General features: G+C 36.2%; 2 protein-coding genes and 1 pseudogene across 3 annotated transcripts; 1 reads left to right on the forward strand and 2 right to left on the reverse strand.

Moving 5' to 3' along the window:
* Positions 1-417: 417 nt before the first annotated feature.
* Positions 418-5,340, reverse strand: c10h1orf115 (chromosome 10 C1orf115 homolog). Its single transcript, XM_060880234.1, has 2 exons — positions 4,982-5,340; positions 418-1,906 (listed from the first exon to the last, which is right to left on the reverse strand). Exons 1-2 carry the CDS (start codon positions 5,300-5,302, stop codon positions 1,769-1,771), a joined length of 459 nt encoding a protein of 152 aa, XP_060736217.1. The 5' UTR covers positions 5,303-5,340; the 3' UTR covers positions 418-1,768.
* Positions 5,341-9,846: 4,506 nt separating this feature from the next.
* On the forward strand, positions 9,847-15,269 carry LOC132852184 (uncharacterized). Of its 2 annotated transcripts, none has more exons than XM_060879265.1 (4): positions 9,847-9,892; positions 11,257-11,989; positions 13,550-13,719; positions 13,864-15,269. In XM_060879265.1, the coding sequence occupies exons 2-4, from the start codon at positions 11,279-11,281 to the stop codon at positions 14,828-14,830; spliced, it is 1,848 nt and encodes a 615-aa protein (XP_060735248.1). In that variant the 5' UTR covers positions 9,847-9,892; positions 11,257-11,278; the 3' UTR covers positions 14,831-15,269. The 2 variants fall into 2 exon arrangements, with proteins under 2 accessions (XP_060735248.1, XP_060735247.1); XM_060879264.1 differs by lacking the exon at positions 9,847-9,892 and adding an exon at positions 10,287-10,405.
* Positions 15,270-16,472: 1,203 nt separating this feature from the next.
* LOC132852149 (cyclin-dependent kinase 2-interacting protein-like) lies at positions 16,473-18,577 on the reverse strand (annotated as a pseudogene).
* Positions 18,578-19,777: the final 1,200 nt, after the last annotated feature.

Below are 19,777 nucleotides of genomic sequence, written 5' to 3' on the forward strand. Positions count from 1 at the left end.
TAGACTCATATAATCTCCCTGCTGGCTGTTCCTTTGCCGGTGTTACTGTTTGCAGTAAAATTTTTGTTTTGAATTAATCCATTTCTATAAAGCCAGTTTCTAAAAGTGTTACACAAATAACATTTAACTGAATTGAACTGGCTACAACAATCACATGTTCTAAACAAGAGTCCTTTAAGATTTCAAATTAATGTCATGATAAGAAAAACTATTGTCTTAAAAAATAATAATGTACTGGTTGTGTCCAATTTTTGTTCCATAAAAGCTCATTTACACTTTATTTTATTTACATTAATTGGTTACTCTTTCAGTAATCTTCAATAAACTACTACAATTACAATGAAAATAAGATAATATGTGGCAGTTCTCAATCAGACTGATGGGAAAAGACAACAGCAACCATAAAGCAAGACTTAATGAAGAATGCGGTCTCCCTTGTGGTTTATTTAAAACAGGACAATGTTTTACAGCCATCTTAAAAATGGAAAATAAAATATGATCCTGTGTAAGACATATTATTAAGAGAAAATTCTTAAGATTTAGAATTTTGAATTGAAAACACAACACATAACCACATTTTTTTTTAAAAAAGCTATATTGAAAATGTTACATGCCACCCTATAAAAGCTTTTACTGTGACTGTAACTGATTTAATTGTCATAATGTTTAGTTGATTAAATACTTATCAGTAGTATGAATAAAAAAAAAAAAACACAAAATACAATTATTTGTAGTTGATGTACAGCAGCACATGCACCTATGTTCATTGTAGGCAATAAATGACTTCAGTTTTTAAAATAATCCAAAGCTTGTTTTTAAAACAATTAAGACCATTTTCTTTTAGAATTCAGAATCAATGAATATGGAAATTAAATAAAAAACAAAAACAAATTAAAAAAACAACAAATCCACTGTTCCACCCCATTTTATGACACAATAACATTTGCATTAAATGTTCCAGTGGGATTTTTCATTTCTTAAAACATTGCAGCAAAACATCTGTAGTAAACATTTCCAGCTCTAGAAACAGAGACATATTTTTTATCATTATAAAATTGTTATGGCAATGTTAGTATTTCTAAAAGTTACCACTTTCAAAACACCACAACTAACAAAACACATACCTTTGTGCAAGAAATTCCTAACTAAACTATAGTAGACGTAAGCATCTATATTGAAATGAGATGATTAACAGAAGAAATCAAATTTACAGATTAGGTTAGTGTCACTAGGAGAAAAATCACATCCTTGACTTGATAATGATTCTGTTTACACTACCAATATCCTGATCAAAGAAAAATCTACCAAGCCTGAATTTTTCTAGGATGGCTTGTTGGTCGAATACCTGTTGTGAAGAGTCTGTCTTGGGTCCACTCCTGTATAAATTCATGAGTATTCCTTCAAGATTGACATGAAGACAAGCGACCGCAAAAAAATAAAAGATGAAAAATAACTTCATATTATCGCAGTTCTTCGCTTAAAAATGAGAAGTACTCCTGCTTTCCAACAAACAAGATTCTAATCTAATTCACAGACTAAGTTTTCTTCAGGTGTGACAGGACTTAGTGATCAATTATGAGAAATTAAATTCAGACCTGTAGATGGTTAAGATGAACAGGAGCAATTTGTGAGTGACACTCACATTTTACTAGCACTGTTTAAGAACCAATCACATCAAAAAAGATACAGAAATCCTGTCAAGCATAGTACCCTTACATTTCATAAGATACTGATATTGGGTTGGTTCACTATCAATTTTTTTTTTCCATTATGCTTTAGGCTTTGTCCTCTGGATTTCAGGCACCAGCGTGGTAGCTACACTCAGTGGCCCGGAGTATGAGTTGCTGAAACTCTGCAGTCCAACGACCAGACACTTCCAGGTGAAGCGAAAAGCTTTTGAAACTTTCTGGGGAAAAGAGAGAGAGAGAGAGAGAGAGAGAGAGAGAGAGAGAGAGAGAGAGAGAGAGAGAGAGAGAGAGAGAGAGAGAAGGAGAGGGAGAGAGAGAGAGAGAGAGAGAGAGAGAGAGAGAGAGAGAGAGAGAGAGAGAGAGAGATTACCAGTTTTAGTTAATTCCTTCAAAATGACAACAAAACAATCATTTAATTATTTTAAAAATATATCTGATTGTGTAAAAAAAAAAAAAAAAAAGCTTAGATGGATTTCCCAAGTTTCACTCCAGGAATGAAAGAATCAGCCAGAATATACAAATACCCCGCAAATACCCCTAATAAGAAAGAACATAGGTCAAGGCCTGTAGTGTAGGTCAAGCTCAAACTGTGCTTTTGTCAAAGGAAGACTAATTTTATACAATCATACACATTTATTTAATATTTTATATAATAATATATCTGACCAGGGGGCACGGTGGCTTAGTGGTTAGCACATTCGCCTCACACCTCCAGGGTCGGGGTTCGATTCCCGCCGCCACCTTGTGTGTGTGGAGTTTGCATGTTCTCCCCGTGCCTCAGGGGTTTCCTCCGGGTACTCCGGTTTCCTCCCGCGGTCCAAAGACATGCATGGTAGGTTGATTGGCATCTCTGGAAAATTGTCCCTAGTATGAGTGTGCATATGTGTGCCCTGCGATGGGTTGGCACTCCGTCCAGGGTGTATCCTGCCTTGATGCCCAATGACGCCTGAGATAGGCACAGGCTCCCCGTGACCCGAGGTAGTTCGGATAAGCGGTAGAAGATGAATGAATGAATGAATATATCTGACCAGCCTTACAACTACACTCAGATGCATTCATAATATTCACAGGGCATTCCATTAGATTTTGGAACATGGCTGTATGGCTGATTGTCAAAGGGCATTAATGAAGTCAGGCACTGATGTTAGCAATGAGGCTTGATGCACAGCTGACATTCAGATTCAGCCCAGTTGTATTCAGTGGGGTTTAGTCAGGGTTTTGTGCAGGTCACCTAAGTTCTTTCACTTCACCTTTGGCAAACCACATCTTCATTGAGCTTACAGTATGTGTTTGAGCCCCTTTGTGATGGTTAGCTGTAATGCTTCATACAATGACATTCTAAACATCTCAGTGCTTCCAGACAGCTCAGTGCTTCCAACTTTTTGGGATCATATACTGTAGTGTATTCTGATGCTCAATGTGTCAAATATACAATGCCAACAAATGGTCTGTTGCATTACATAACATAGCCATTTTAAAATACATGTGCTTGCAAACAGGTTTTGTACAAAGGGACCAACACGAATCACTCTCAAGTTGCAAAGTAATCTTATAAATTAGCACTGACAATTCATTTGAAATGGAAATACTTCATAATTCATAATAAAATATTATGAGAGGTGCATGGAACATTGGTGCAGTTCCAAGGTACAAAGTTCAACCATGAACTCAGGCTACAGTCTGTTTAGAGTTACTAGTTTTTTTTTTCTTTCTTTTTTATTTTTAAATTACATTCTACATTTACAATGTTTTCCATGTTGTATGGCCTAAAGTAGTTTTGAAGCATTTACGTCTTTTTATTAATATTTTATATTAATCTTAATACGTCAATCTTTTTTAGACGTATTGGTGTCACTTATGCTGGCATATACATATACATGTATATGCTAAATCAATGTATAAACAAAAGCTTAAGTATTACTAGTGTCTGCAGTTCTGAATAATAATATTGTTTATATCATGTCAGTGGTATTGCATGCTGACATAGAAGCAAGGAACATAACCTCATAACCTCGAGGAAGTAACATAGGTTTTGTTGTGATTAAGGGGTTAAATTTATTTTTATCATTTATTTTATTTAATAATGTATTTATTAAATAAAATAAATGATAAAAATAAATTTAACCCCTTAATCACAACAAAACCTATACATATTATTATATAAATAATAAATTATTATTAATAATTTCTTGTAATGGCGCCACAGATGACAGCCACAGTGCTTCACTCTCTGATTGAGTTTTATTGTAGATTCGAAACCCTCCACACCTGTTCTGACCATCTTTTTACACAACCTTTAACACCTTCGGTAACCCTCCTCTCACCCTCTCCTGCACTCCAGATCACTGAAGATGTGCATAAGGTCTTCAGAAAGAACAAAAGAAGAAAGGCACCAAGCCTAGGCGGTGTGTTACCAGCCTTTCCGAAAACCTGTGCTGACCAGCTGGCCCCGATGTTGGTGTTCAAGTGTTTGAAGCAGACGGGGACTTCAGCTACAAAATCAGACATCAGAAGACTGCAGAGACTGGTTCAGACTTCTGAAAGAATTATTGGTGTTCCCCTACCCACCGTTCAAGAACTGTATATATCCAGAGTGAATAAAAGGGCTCAGAAAATCACTCTGGATCCCTCACATCCAAGTCATCCTCATTTTCAACCTTTACCATCTGGCCAGTGCTACAGAGCCCCAAATACCAGCACAACCAGGCACAAGAACAATTTCCTCCCCTAGTCAATCTACTTCATGAACAGTTAAATCGTCCCTGATTATGCACAGGCTCCCCGTGACCCGAGAAGTTCGAATAAGCGGTAGAAAATGAATGAATGAATGAATAATCTTATATATAATCCTAGTATATCCCTGCATTTCATTCTATTCAATTCCAACATCTAAATCATCTAAAGCACAACTGTACATACAATTTATTTATTTTTCAATTGATTGGTTTTTTTTTTCTATAAGTATTTACTTGTGTCTTTATCGTCTGTAATTTGTCATCTCTGTGTACTGGAAGTGTTTGACACTAAAACAAATTCCTTGTATGCGCATGCGCACTTGGCAATCAAGCTCCTGATTCTGATTCTTATTATTATAATTATTGGCCAGAAATATAACATTATCACTGCCCCAATATTAAGAAACGTTTATACTGACCTCCTTTCACGGTTCCTATCCCAACTAGTGCAGAAAATTCCTTGTTTAGTAACTTTAAGACCAAACAGCCTGAAAAAAATACTATTCAGAAAGTTATACAGAAAATCTAAACTATTGAGTTAGGTTTAAGTGCACATACTTTTCTGAATCTTTTATGTTTCTCCCGATTTTTCTTGTGGTTTTCGTCTGTGGCTGTATCCAAGTCTGTGTCCTCCTCTAGAGGCTCGTATTTGTCAGGCATCACAGTGAAATGCACTTGTTTAGATGTCTTCTGTTTGCGGCCAGTGGACTTTGCGCACTTCTGCTTGTGTGTGTCGCGTTCACACACATGCGGCTTTTCGGGAAATTCTTTACGCATCGTTCTGATGGACTCTTCCTCAACGCAGTGGTTGATTTCCGACGTGTCGTTCTTTTTATGTTTAAATTTCTGTTCGGATTTGCTAAGTTTCTTCCGCAGCATTTTCGGACCCAGCTAAATGAACCCGGAGTCTTACTTTACTGACGTAATTGACGTGAACGAGCATGCGCAGTGCAGCGCACCTTATAAACCGAGACAAAACGCGATGTAGAAATAAACACAGAAAACTTTGCTAGTTGGAAATTTGGTTTGAATCTGACAGACATGTTAAAGATTTGTCAGACATGATTAAAAAGTTAGCTGAAAGTGTTTTTGGTACAGCACGCCTTATTGTTAACATTTCATTGTTTTAGCATTATGTATTTCTACATAATTTTCTTGTGTACACATTGCCCTCATCTTAACCTGATGGTGATGGTTTATATACAGTACAGTGGCATGTAAAAGTTTTGGCACCCCTGGTCAAAATGTCTGTTTATGTGAATAGTTAAGCAACTGGAAGATGAAATATATTTTAAACAAAATACATTATTATTTTCATCTTTTACATTTTCTAAGTAACAGAAAAGAAAAAAGGCCCTGCAGAAAACCTTTGGGCACCCTGCATAGTTAGTACCTATGGCAATAGTACCTTTCAACCCTTTCTAGCTCTTTAGCAAGTATCACAGCTTGTAAATGCTTTTTGTAATCAGCCAAGTGTTTTTCATTTCTTGTTTGAAGGATTTTTGCCCCTTCTTCCTTACAAAAGTCTTCTAGTTCTGTGAGATTCCTGGGCCATGTTGCATGCACTGCTTTTTTGAGGCATCTATGGACATGTATAGGTCAGGAGACTGTGAGGGCCATGGCAAAACCTTTAGCTTACGCCACATGAGGTAGTCCGTTGTGGATTTTAAAGTGAGATTTTTACCAGGGGTGCCCAAACTTTTGCATGCCACTGTATATATATTTATATATGTTAAAAGACCAAATGTAAATTTAGAGCATTTCTTAGCAAAGACAACAAGCTCATATTCATTAATACTAATATTTTAACTTAGGAAAGATCAGACTTTGTCAGTTTTTTGGCCAAAAAAAGCTAAATCGACTGTCCTAAATTTTTTTGACTGAGAAATTCACCTGAATCCACTTTTCATCGAATTCACCTTGCGTGCTATTTAAATAGGGACTTATGGTGTAAATAAAGCCAGTGGCACAACTCTTCCAAGTTTTAATTAGATTTGGACAAAATGATTCAATTCAAGACACAAGTTTTAATTAAACAATAGACTGCAACTACCAAGTTTAATAGCAGTGAGCCATCTCACACACACAAACAAGCACAACAAAATCACTCCACACTGTTAAGCGGCTGTGTTATGAACATGCAAAACTGTATCACACGCATGCTACAGTGGTAAATTGCACAAACGGTTTTTTTGTAGCACGTGAGGCATATATGTCGCACCGTACAGTCCTGCCTTAGGGTGTCCAAAGTTATGTTTTTTTTTTGGAGTGTTCCCAGATATATTTTTGTATTTTTAGGGTGTCCCCAGCTACAGTAGGTTATTGTGTCCTTAGGCTGTCCTCATGTCTGTTTTTGTGTCCTTAAAGTATCCCCAGGTCGGATTTTGTATATATAGTGTCTCCAGGTCTATTTCTGTGTCCTGAAAGTGTCCCCAGTTATTATTTTGTGTCCTTAGAGTGTCCTCTTTCTATGTTTGTGTTATTAAGGTTTTCCCAGGTCTGTTTTTGTGACCTTAGTGTGTTCATAGGACTGTTTTTGTTTTCTTTGTGTGCCCCAGGTACGTATTTGTGTCTTTAGGATGTCCCCAGGTCTGTTCTTGTGTCTTTAGTGTGTCCCCTGGAATTTTATTTTTGTTCTTAGGGTGCACTCAGCTCAGTTTTTGTGTCCTTGGGGTATCGCCAGGTCCATTTTGTGTCCTTGTGTCCCTATGTATACCATTGTGTCCTTAAAGTGTTCCCAAGTCTGTTTTAGTGTCTTTCAGGCATCCCCAGGTCTGTGTCACCGGGGTGTCAAAATCTATGGTTTTGTGTCCTTAGTGTGTCCCCAGTTCTGATTTCCTGAGCTCAGAGTGTCCCTAGATATATTTTTGTGTACTTAGAATGTCCCTAAAAAAAGTATGTTTTTCTGTCCTTAGGTCAGGGCTATTCAATTAGTCATAGGGGCCAGTTCATGAAAAGAATCCCAAATGAGGAGCCGGAGAGATATGGCTTGCAATATGAGTGATGACACAACAACAATATAGGAGCCCATATGTTGTATTTTTGCATTATAAGACACACAAGTAAGCTTTTTTCCCTACATTTAAACATGCTCGTGTTGTATTTTGAAACTATGTAACATCAGAGCATTGTAAGATGCCCAAATAGACTTTTTCTACATTCAAATGGGTAAATCAGCGAGCCATATCACACTCATTTATAATTGAACTAATTTAACAGAAACTTAAGGGCACATAATAAAAAAGTTCACAATAAGGAAAATAACATTGTTTCATGTTATTTTTTGTCAGAATTAAGTATTTTACTATGCCTACTTATACTACAACAGCCATCCCAATAATTGGCAAACATTTAAAAATCGTGTGTGTATGTTGTCAGCGCAATACGCATACAGTAGTGCAGCTTCTGGGCTGTGAGGGATTGTGTGATTACTTGTTTTAATGATGATTTGCATGTGTAAGTAGTTCTAGGGTAGTAGAGTAGGGTTTATGCTGTTTCACTGAATTTCCCGATTGTTTGTTTTTTTGTTTGTTTGTTTTTTGTGTGAATAAACTGAATAAAGAAATGAACAGAGGAAATTATACTTAACAAAAGTTCTCATCTGTTATTATCCTCTCGGTCATCGAGTCTCACAGGAGAAGTTGTTTGAAACTTACCTGTAATGTTTATTCATTCATTCATTCATTCATCTTCTACCGCTTATCCGAAATACCTCGGGTCACGGGGAGCCTGTGCCTATCTCAGGCGTCATTGGGCATCAAGGCAGGATACACCCTGGACGGAGTGCCAACCCACCACAGGGCACACACACACACACTCATTCGCTCACGCAATCACACACTAGGGACAATTTTCCAGAGATGCCAATCAACCTACCATGCATGTCCAAAGACATGCATGGTAGGTTGATTGGCATCTCTGGAAAATTGTGTGTGATTGCGTGAGCGAATGAGTGGAGTTTGCATGTTCTCCCCGTGCCTCGGGGGTTTCCTCCGGGTACTCCGGTTTCCCCCGAGGCACGGGAGAACATGCAAACTCCACACACACAAGGTGGAGGCGGGAATCGAACCCCGACCCTGGAGGTGTGAGGCGAACGTGCTAACCACTAAGCCACCGTGCCCCCCCCCTGTAATGTTTAAAAAATAAATAAATAAATAAATAATACACCTATAATAAATCTACAACTAGGTTTATTAAATGCCAAACCTCAAATCAATTAGCTGCTAAAATGTAACTAATTAAGAAACATCTGTTAACTGTAACTTACTGCTATCTTTGTAGAAAAACATTTTAAGGTTAGAATGTTTCTCAATAGCTAGCAGCACGCTATACATAAGTTATGGCACAGTCAAATGGATGCTGTGGCTCTTGATATTCCACAAAGACTTGCTGTCCTAGTCACAGATGTTATTACTATTGCTACTCTTATTATATGGTGATAATATAAAATTTGTGGTTTATAAATCAGAAAATTAATATGTTGATTCATAATATAGACCTGTAGATTAGCAGATGCCACACAGCAAGTTGAGGTAATACCATGTGAGGTTTTTATTTCCTTTAACTATTGCAAAGTTTTTCCACAAAATGTATACGGATTACAAATCCATCTAACTGGTAGCACTGACCATGTTATTCAACATTCATCTAAAAGAGACAACTAAGAGAGCCCACTTTTTTTTGTGAATCACGTGCGTACTACACTGGGTTTTAACCTTAGCAACCCTTTATAATAAATTATTAATTGCTTCATACTGTTTGTGTTTCTTTTTTAGTTCTACAAGGGTCAAATAAGATCTTATTAAAGTGCATACTTTGACTAATGACTAAAATAATCAGAATTAGACTGTAATAGGACCAAATGAAAACATTTATTAAAGTAAACTTTGAGTTTATTTACAACTATTCTATTTATTTAATGCTACTCAGCTGTTAGCTATATAAAGAGGGAGAGGAACAGAGCTACAGTATAGTGTATTAAGGCTTGCTTAATGAGAGGTGAGGTATATAAAAAGTTCCATGTACATAAAACATTATCAAACATCTTCAAACGTTTCTAAAGATATAAGTGGGATGGATATTTATATTCCACTTAATGTAAAGGACAGGGGAAATTGTTGAATAAGTCTTTATATATTGCACCTATTCTGCATTGAGGGTTGACAGACTTACCTGTGAGATATATATTTATATGAGGTATGAACATTTGAGTTATGTCTCAAGTGACTTATCTCACACCAATCCATCTCGATATGTCGCATACGAGAAATGAAGAGAGAAGCAAAACATTGACCACCAATGTGGATGCAGTGCAACCTGGATCCAGCAGGAGGCGCCAAGGTGTATATCATACAGCAAACAGAATTTTGATTATGGTCATGGATCAGGTACACAAAGTTATTTTAGGTCATGTAAACAAAAGTGAATCAGTCTGTTCCACTGACCCACTGCGCCTCTCAGCTCTGTTATGTAAGTCTGTGCTACTTTTCTTTGTACTGTATATTACAAATCTGAACGCTGTATTCTGTTATTCAGTTTTAATAATCTATCTGCTATTTGAAAGCTCTGTTGTTTTTGCCTGTAAGCCTGCAAAATGAAGGCAGACAGTCTGAGGAGGAAATGCAGCTGTTTGTGGATATTTTTGTGAAGCTTTTTATAAAATTTTAATGTATATATTATTTTTTCCAAAAGATTCTATTTCTAATGAGGATTTTAGCCTGTTATTTCCCAAAGATTCTTCAGCTTTGAAGATGCCAATAGTTAATGTTAATATTTAAATATATCAATATTTTGTGTAAAGTTACAATGAAAAAGTGAAAGAAGTGCTAGTTGAAGTGTTTCCTGAATAAGTAGGTTTTCAACTGCTGAATATAGCCAGTGACTCAGCTGTCCGGACCCCTAGGGAAAGTTGATTCCACCACCTTGGTGCCAGAACAGAGAAGAGTCTTGTTGTAAACTGGTCTTCCAATGAGCAATGAATATGTAAGGAAACTTACAAACAAACAAATAAATGTCTCCTATATACTTTTCTTTGTTATATTACATGTTTGTAATTTGTTTATTATTAGGCTTAGACTATGTGGTTCAGCCACCATACAAGTCCTAATGAATGAGGTGCTACAGGAGAAATAAATTATTAGAACTACACTATTAATATTAACCCATCATTTATACTCTCTCACTCTCTCACTCATTTTCTACCGCTTATCCGAACTTCTCAGGTCACGGGGAGCCTGTGCCTATCTCAGGTGTCATCGGGCATCAAGGCTCATTTATACTACAGTTAAAAATATTTAGATCCATGTTTAATATTTAAATCAAGTACAATTATTATAATCAGCACAATCTCAGTTAACAGCCATCATTTTGATGTGATGTCTTAGCAAATGTATGAGATTTTAGTAACCCTGATGTAAAATGCCTTCCCATATTCCTGCTCCTGATTGCATGACTTTGTATAATCTCAGGAAGAAACATTTCTGCACATGTTATGTACTCTATTATCTGTATCAAGTGCACTGTCCATGTCCTAAATTAATATTAGCTTCCCCAACAGCAGAAATTCTCCATCTTTGTACTGTATATGTCTTTAATGAAATGCATTACAGTTCATAAATGGATCTTGCTGGTGGCATACTGCATAAACTTGTCACAGTCTTTCTGCCTTCATTTTTATGATCCCCCAAGAGCCCCAACAGCATAGTAATTTGTTGCTACTGTGAAACAATGTGATTACTTTCTGATTTTAAATGTCAAAGACATTACACAATGCAACACTTAAATTACTTTTTCAGAATCTAAATAACCCTAAGCATATTTTTTTATAATTCCAGTTCCTTCATTTTCTCTTCTACTATGGGTGTGGAAGACAAATTGTGCAATGAGCTGTTCCAATGGATGGAGAAGCAGGAGGAATGTGCGGAATATCTCATGAACTTGGCAAAAGAACTGGAGGAAATGACAGAAGCTATGACTGCCGGCCAGATGGTGGGAAACACAGCAACAGTGATTGGGTCTGCTGTCCTGGTTGGAACAGGCATTGCAACTTTTCTGACAGGAGGCCTGGCTGCACCCTTGCTGGTCACAGCAGCAGGTGTTACAGCTGGAGTTGGTGCTGTAACCAGTGTTACATGTAAGCTCTTAGAGAGTTGGAAATCCAGTAAAACAATGAAAAATGCAGAGAAGACTGACAGGGAAATTAAAAAGATTTGGAAGCATATTGAAAGTCTCCAGGAACAACTATCAAAGGAGTGTGAATTGACGAATGACTTTGATGAAGTGCAGTGTGAAATCACAGCAAGAATCTTGAGTGCCATGGCCAAACGGAATGGGAGAGATCTGTCCCAAAGTCGCCTAACTTACTTCTTGAGAACTGACCACACATATTTTCATACACATCAATCGTTTGTTCCAAGCGAAGGGTTATTCATGGGTGTCAGTAATTTGTTAGGATTCATTGGATTTAACACAATCTTTCTAAAAACAGCAGCTAAAAAAGGAGTAAAATATGCTCCACTTTTTCTGGTTAATGAAGGAATGGCTGTTGCGTTAAAAGGAGCAGGCCAGGTATTTCTACACACACACACATACACACACACAAAATCCAGTTACTGTTTTTCTTTCTTCTTTCTTCTTTTTTTTTTTAAAAAAAAGGGTCTATTTAGCATTATAATGGTCATCTCCAACATCTATAAACAAACAAATACCTTGATGTGACAACAAAAAAAAAATCACATCAATATGTAGTCATATTTTTTCCCCAAAAGAAAACCAACATTTAAAAACACTAATGAAATGCACAAAAAGCTAAGCAAGAATTAAGACTATCTCTATTAAATTAGAACTTTTAGAATTTTGATGTTCTGGGACACTCAGCTGTGTGTTTATACTATGCCAAGAAAACATTATGCCAGCCCTGACTCCAGAGGAGCAACAGTTGCTGCTCATCAATCTGGGAAGGTGTTATACTTTAAGGCTATCTCCAATTTGAAATTCACCATTCTTGTCACGGAACGCAGGATAAAAACAGACCCAAATGCAGGATACCACGGTTTATTAATAAAACCAAACACAGACCAGACAAGACAAAATAAAAGACAAGGATACTAATACTAATGACAGTTAGACACATACAGTAAGGGACAGGTGTGCTGAGGCAGAAAGGAATAGACAAGGGCAGGGCAGACACATGAACACGAAACGTAAACACTAAGCACATGGCCAAAGTCCGGGCTAGATCCTAACAATTCTACAGTGAAAAGTTTTGCTGATAAATGGAGAGCCTCATATGAATTGTCTAACATTGTGGTGAAGGGCTAAGGATTTGCTTGTTTTGCAGCCATACTGTAGATCCTGGGAAACTTTCAGTCATTAAGACAATGATGAACTCCACTTTATACCAAAATATTCATGGGACAAATGTGACACATCTGTCCACCAATTTTTGCTGGGATGTTATTTGGCCTAACGCATGTAAGACTTTGATCCTCAGCACACCTATAAAATCTAATAAATGGCTGAAGTAAAAAGTAAAAGGTGTTGGAATGGTCAAGTCAGTGTCTGAACCTCAACTCAATTGTGATGCTGTGGACCTGAAAAGAGATGTGCACAAACAAATTCCCTTAACCATTAATGAAGTAAACCAATATTTGTTGAAGGATTTTTTTTAAAAAAAAGGCCAAAACCTCTCTAAATGTTTGAAGAGACTGATAAACTCCTACAGGCAACATTACTATGTTACTGAATTATAGCGTGCACTTAATTAATACTTGGTTTCTGAATGCTGAATTAATTTTGGGGAAAGATGACAATATTGGCATTGAACATAGTCAAATGTACAAGACCATCACACCCTTATGGTGTGCTTCCCCAAGCTCTTGCCACAAAATAGAAAGCACAGTTGTATAGAATATCTCTGTATATTGAAACCTTGACATTTAATTTCACTGGAGCTGAGGTAAGAAGTCCATAACTGTTCCAGAATCACAATGCCCCTGTGAAAACAGCATGAAGACATGGTTCGCCAATTTAGAATGAAAGAAAACAAGTGGCTTGCACAGACCCTAATCTTTAAAAATATGTAAAATCTAAAATTGAAATATGAAAAGAAATTTCACTTCTCCGCAGGCCGCAGGAGGAGCCCTCGGCCTGGTGCTCGCAGTTCCTGATCTGATTGACAACTGTGAAAAACTGATTAAGAACAAACATCAGACAGAAGCTAGCAAATATCTGAGGAACAAAGCATGTGAAATTCGTGATGCTGTCAAAAAAATTAAAAAGCAATTTAATGAACTGCAGTAAGTACATAAGTGTTTCTTTGATCATTTCATGTAAATGATATATTGAATAAGCAACATGAATAAGAACTGCTTACTAGATTACAATAATAATACAATATCTGGATCAACTGCTGGATTTCATCACCTACATTTATCTTCCAGAGAGATGCTCAATGAAATCCCTGAAATCGAGTGTCACATTGATTTGACTACAGAGATGTGTGGCAACCAAAGATACACAAGAGGCACCATATCCATAGAGTCTAAAAAGACCAAAAAGCAGGAGGGGAAAAAAAAGGAGTTTTTTTTCCTATCCACAACAGACATGTGTGAAAACAAGCCTGGTGACAAAAGTAAACAGAAATCAGGTGGCAATTCAAATAAGAACAAAGAACAGAAGAGGAAAGAAAAGAAATCTCGCCTTCCTACAATAACCATGTCCAACGTGCGTTCTCTTCCAAACAAAATGGAGGAAATTAAAGAAATGGTGGAGGATGCTGAATTCTTTGCCAGTGATCTGATGTTCTTCACAGAGACATGGTTAAACAGCAACGCACGCCAAATCAGCTTGGATGGATTTGTTTCTATCCGGGTTGATCGCGATGCAGAGCTTACTCAAAAACGTAAAGGAGGGGGAATGATCGTTTTTGTAAATAAGACCTGGGCGAAAACAGTGCAGGTGGAAAATCTCATGATGACCCGAGACTATGAGTTAATGGTTGTGTCCATTATACCACATGACCATCCTCAGGATGCTCCACCACTTATCTTCATCCATGTTTATGTACCAGGGCCTAAATTTAAGATAGCTGCCGCAGACATAGCTGGTTTTTTCTTTGATGCTCTGGAGGAATGGCCAGATAGTCCTGTTTTTTTGTTGGGTGATTTCAACAGATGTGACATGACTCCTTTCTTGGGTACCATGGATCAATTCATCACATGCCCAACCAGATACAATAACACCCTGGATTTGTGTTATGCAAATGTGCCTGGGGCTTATATATGTGTTTGCAATCCCCCGTTAGGCCGGGCAGACCATAATGTTATTCATCTGATTCCTATAGAACAATATGACCCTTCCAAACATGGTAAGTGTAAGCATAGCAAAACCAATCGCAGTAAGCAATGAAAGGAAAAATTTATTTTACCAGACAAATCAGAAACTTACCTGTCAAGTTTCCAAAATAAGAATCAAAAACACAACTATAATATAGGCACCTTCAGAGTACATTTTCTGAACCATTGGGTGTACATGGTCCTCCAAAATGGTTTAGTAGACCTTGAAAGTGATGCACACATCTAGTAAAGTACTGGGCCTATGGAAACCAATTGCAGCCCAAATCATCACTGTTATTGAAATGTTACAGTAGATGTTAGTAGACTCCTTTTTATATTAGTTAACTTATTTATAATCACTAAGCAATCTTTATGTAATCATGCATGCTACACTGACTAATCGTGTTAAAATGAACTTAACTTTAACTTAATCCAAGCATTAAATCTTATTATTATAGGTTACTGCTATGATTATATGCCTATATATTATATCTAATGTTATAATTATATTTAAAATAAAATACAAAATAATAATGATTTTAGAGTACTACACTTAGTATTAATCTTAGCAACCTTTGTGATTTTGTTGCGGTTGTTGTTTTGTGTTTTCTAGTTTATCAACATTTTTAATTATTCTATTCTTCTGTTATTCAAGTTATTCAAAATTTCTTATAATTTCTTATAAAACGAAGAGACACATACACGAATTTCACATGCTTTATCGTGGTTTGTAGTGAATTAATAGTATTGTATTCTGGATCATTTTATTATTACATATAAATTATTATTACATATATTGTCACTTCTCATGCACTTTGTTCAGTAGTAAGACATTATAAAGACAGTTGGATCCTCTGTGTAGCCTTGTGTGGACTCTGGCTACTATACATCCTCTGCCCCATGTAGATAAGGTAAGTCTTGCATACCTTTTTTTTAAGGTAGAGCCACACTCAGTTGCATCCTACATAATAAAAATTTTCTCATTTATCTCCTTGAATGAAAGACAATAGTCATGCCTCAGAATTTTAATTTTTGACACAAGTAACATTATAAAAACAATGTGCTAAAGTCTTGTAATTTGGTGTCAATTGTCTAATTTGTGTAATTGTGTAAATTATAAAGCGCTATACTACTATAGGTTTGTTATTATTATTATCTACATGTGAATTGTTTGAGTACAAATCTAAAAGTATGTAATATTGTGTCAAATAAAATACTGTCTGTCTGTATGTCTCTCTTTCTGTCACATATGTATACATTCATACATACAGTACATACATACATACATACATACATACAGTCATGTGAAAATATTAGGACACCTCATTAAATATTCTTTATTAGGAAATGTCATTTTCTGATCTTGTTTTAATTTGTACCTGTAGATGATATAATTGCATGTAAACAACATATATTATAGATTTTCTTCTATTATTTAATTAATGAATTAAATTAATGCCAATGACATTTCAAAAAACACATTTTAATATTAGAAAATGCTTATACCATAACCAAGAAACTGTATAAATGGTATACATTCTTTTACTATTACATTGACCACTGTACAAATGTAAAGACTGGCTTGTTTCATTATCAGAATCAGAAATCACTCACTCACTCACTCACTCACTCATCTTCTACCGCTTATCCGAACTACCTCGGGTCACGGGGAGCCTGTGCCTATCTCAGGCGTCATCGGGCATCAAGGCTGAATCAGAAATCAAATCAAATAAATAAATTAGACAGCTCTGTAGCCAGTCTCCATCAGTAAGCTCTCTAGGACAAGTTTGGTGTTATCCTGGATGTAGGGTTGATAGAGCCAACAGGACAGATACACCATGCAGAGATCTGGGTTTGTTGTGTGGGCCACTTCCCGTAATATGGTGCTCTTAAGGGCCAGCTCCTGCTTGTAAGCCTCATAAAGCTCAGAAGACACTTCAGCTGCAGTTAAGTGTAAAAAAAAACATTGTTCCTGTTATATAATAATAATAATAATAATAATAATAATAATAATAATAATAATAATAATAATAATAATAATAAGGCATGATGTAAACATTAAGAAGTAATCTCACAACTCCTTGAACTGTAACTCAGAAACTGGATTTTATGCTGAACATATTTTCTATGAATTTGTTCACAAACACTAACTACATATATATTATTGGTACATATAATACCAGGGTTAAAAATTTTCATCAAGGGTTCTTTGGATGACTAACATTGTCTAAATGGGAAAGTCTTTTTGTAGGTTCTTCAATTAAATCTTTAAGGGTTTACCAGCTACACCAAAGAATCCTATGTGGTAGCACATGACATGTCAGTATCTTTTTAATGAAACTAATTATTACATTACCAAAATGATTTGTAAACCAAGTGTGAATCAGTGGTTTTGGTCTTCCTTTCTCTCCATACTGTCTCCAGTTCACATATCCCCTTCTCAACAGACACCATTCTTTCCATTTTAGACAGAATGTGGGCCTTTACAGAAAAAAACAAAAACAAAAAACAAACATTGACTCTATGTGTATGTAACAGGTACTTTCATAACTTGCTATGACTAACTCAATACTAATCAGTAACAAAATTAAATTAAATTTAGATTAGATCTCTTGAAGCAGTATACACTGGACCTGAAACTGTAATATATAATGGAACCTGACATTTTGGTTACTCAACCCGCACCATTTTGTCTACAACATTCTGTAGTTTGGTGCATTCCTCCTCTAGCTCTGGGTTGCTATAAAATGCACTTCTTTCTGCAGCAGCTGAAATCTGGCCCTCCATCATAACCTCAGGCTCCTTCACAGACCTGCTTCAGAGAACATGGATGAGGGAAAAACAGAATTAAGCTTTAACAAGACTTTTCACTTTCAATGTTGTGAGTCTTACTCTTTGCTCAGTCTGAAGTTGACTATTTTGGTTGCGATGGTAGATCCTTCGTCACACAGACGATCCCATTTCAGGATTAAATTATGCCAGTCTGCTGCGTTATCCTTCAGTTTTCTGGCACTTCCTGTTAAGTTGCCTTTTCTTCCAGGGGTTGTGGCATCTGATTACATGAAAAAACAGAATCTTTTTGTTGTGATGTTTTTTGTTCTGATGCTTTTTTTAAATACTATAAAATGAGAGTTATACAGGGGGTTAATCAGGCAGTCTATATGTAAATAATCATTATAATTTAGAGGCAAAATAAAGGTGTTATATATAAATATATGTGAAAAATAAAGGGAAAAATACAAAAAAAAATTTTTTTTTTAATTTGCGTCAGAAAAGAAAGCAACGTTTTTTATGTTGTAAATTTTTAACGTCGTTTTTTTTAAACATGCCTTGCACAGTACTGAATATGTCCATGTATGTGTCCAACAATGTCAATTTCCTTTAAAATCTTTGTAAACTGCTTTAACAACAACAGAAACAAAACTATGCTGTTTTTTAAACCGATTTTTACCATTTATTGAGGTGTTTATGAGGGAGGATTTACACCATAATGTTGATTATTAATAGGTTAACATTAGTGCATTGTATTTGTGTTGTTCCCTTTATTATGTGATAAAGAAAGTATATTCCAACAAACCTTGTTAACTCTTTGCACAATAAATAAGTGTCAAAGCTTCATTCATTTCTTGTTTGTTATTAGTTTATTACCAATGATACAAAGTACTTCATCCAGTCAGGAACAAATACACACTAATAATCAAATTACTATCAGGATTCAGACAGCAGGTTACTTTACAGAGCACATTAATCTCCTGAATAATACTTACTGTACCCTCCATTGCAGTCTTAGTTCTGTCATAAATGTAACACACTAAACCTGTAAACATTTTAAAGTGAGATTTTTACCAGGGGTGCCCAAACTTTTGCATGTCACTGTACAGTATATATATTTATATATGTTAAAAGACCAAATGTAAATTTAGAGCATTTCTTAGCAAAGACAACAAGCTCATATTCATTAATACTAATATTTTAACTTAGGAAAGATCAGACAATGTCAGTTTTTGGCCAAAAAAAGCTAAATCAACTGTCCTAAATTTTTTTGAGTGAGAAAATCACCTGAATCCACTTTTCATCAAATTCACCTTGCATGCTATTTAAATATGGACTTATGGTGTCCCCAGGTTTCAAACCAGTGGCACAACTCTTCCAAGTTTTAATTAGATTTGGACAAAATGACTCAATGCAGCCACGACACAAGTTTTAATTAAACAATAGACTGCAACTACCAAGTTTAATAGCAGTGAGCCATCTCACACACACAAACAAGCACAACAAAATCACTCCACACTGTTAAGCGGCTGTGTTATGAACATGCAAAACTGTATCACACGCATGCTACAGTGGTAAATTGCACAGACGATTTTTTTGTAGCACGTGAGACATATATGTTGCACCGTACAGTCCTGCCTTAGGGTGTCCAAAGTTATGTTATTTTTATTTTGGAGTGTTCCCAGATATATTTTTGTATTTTTAGGGTGTCCCCAGCTATGCTATTGTGTCGTTAGGCTGTCCTCATGTCTGTTTTTGTGTCCTTAAAGTATCCCCAGGTCGGATTTTGTATATATATAGTGTCTCCAGGTCTATTTCTGTGTCCTGAAAGTGTCCCCAGTTATTCTTTTGTGTCCTTAGAGTGTCCTCTTTCTATGTTTGTGTTATTAAGGTTTTCCCAGGTCTGTTTTTGTGATTTTAGTGTGTTTCTAGGACTGTTTTTGTTTTCTTTGTGTGCCCCAGGTATGTATTTGTGTCTTTATGGTGTCCCCAGGTCTGTTCTTGTGTTCTTATGGTGTCCCCAGGTCTGTTCTTGTGTCTTTAGTGTGTCTTTCCTGGAATTTTATTTTTGTTCTTAGGATGCACTCAGCTCAGTTTTTGTGTCCTTGAGGTATAGCCAGGTCCATTTTGTGTCCTTATGTCCCTACTATTGTGTCGTTAAAGTGTTCCCAAGTCTGTGTCTTTCAGGCATCCCCAGGTCTGTTTAGTGTCCTTAGGCTGTCCACAGGTATTCTATTGTGCCTGTAAA

The sequence above is a fragment of the Tachysurus vachellii genome, chromosome 10, assembly GCF_030014155.1.
Source record: "Tachysurus vachellii isolate PV-2020 chromosome 10, HZAU_Pvac_v1, whole genome shotgun sequence".
NCBI lineage: Eukaryota > Metazoa > Chordata > Actinopteri > Siluriformes > Bagridae > Tachysurus > Tachysurus vachellii.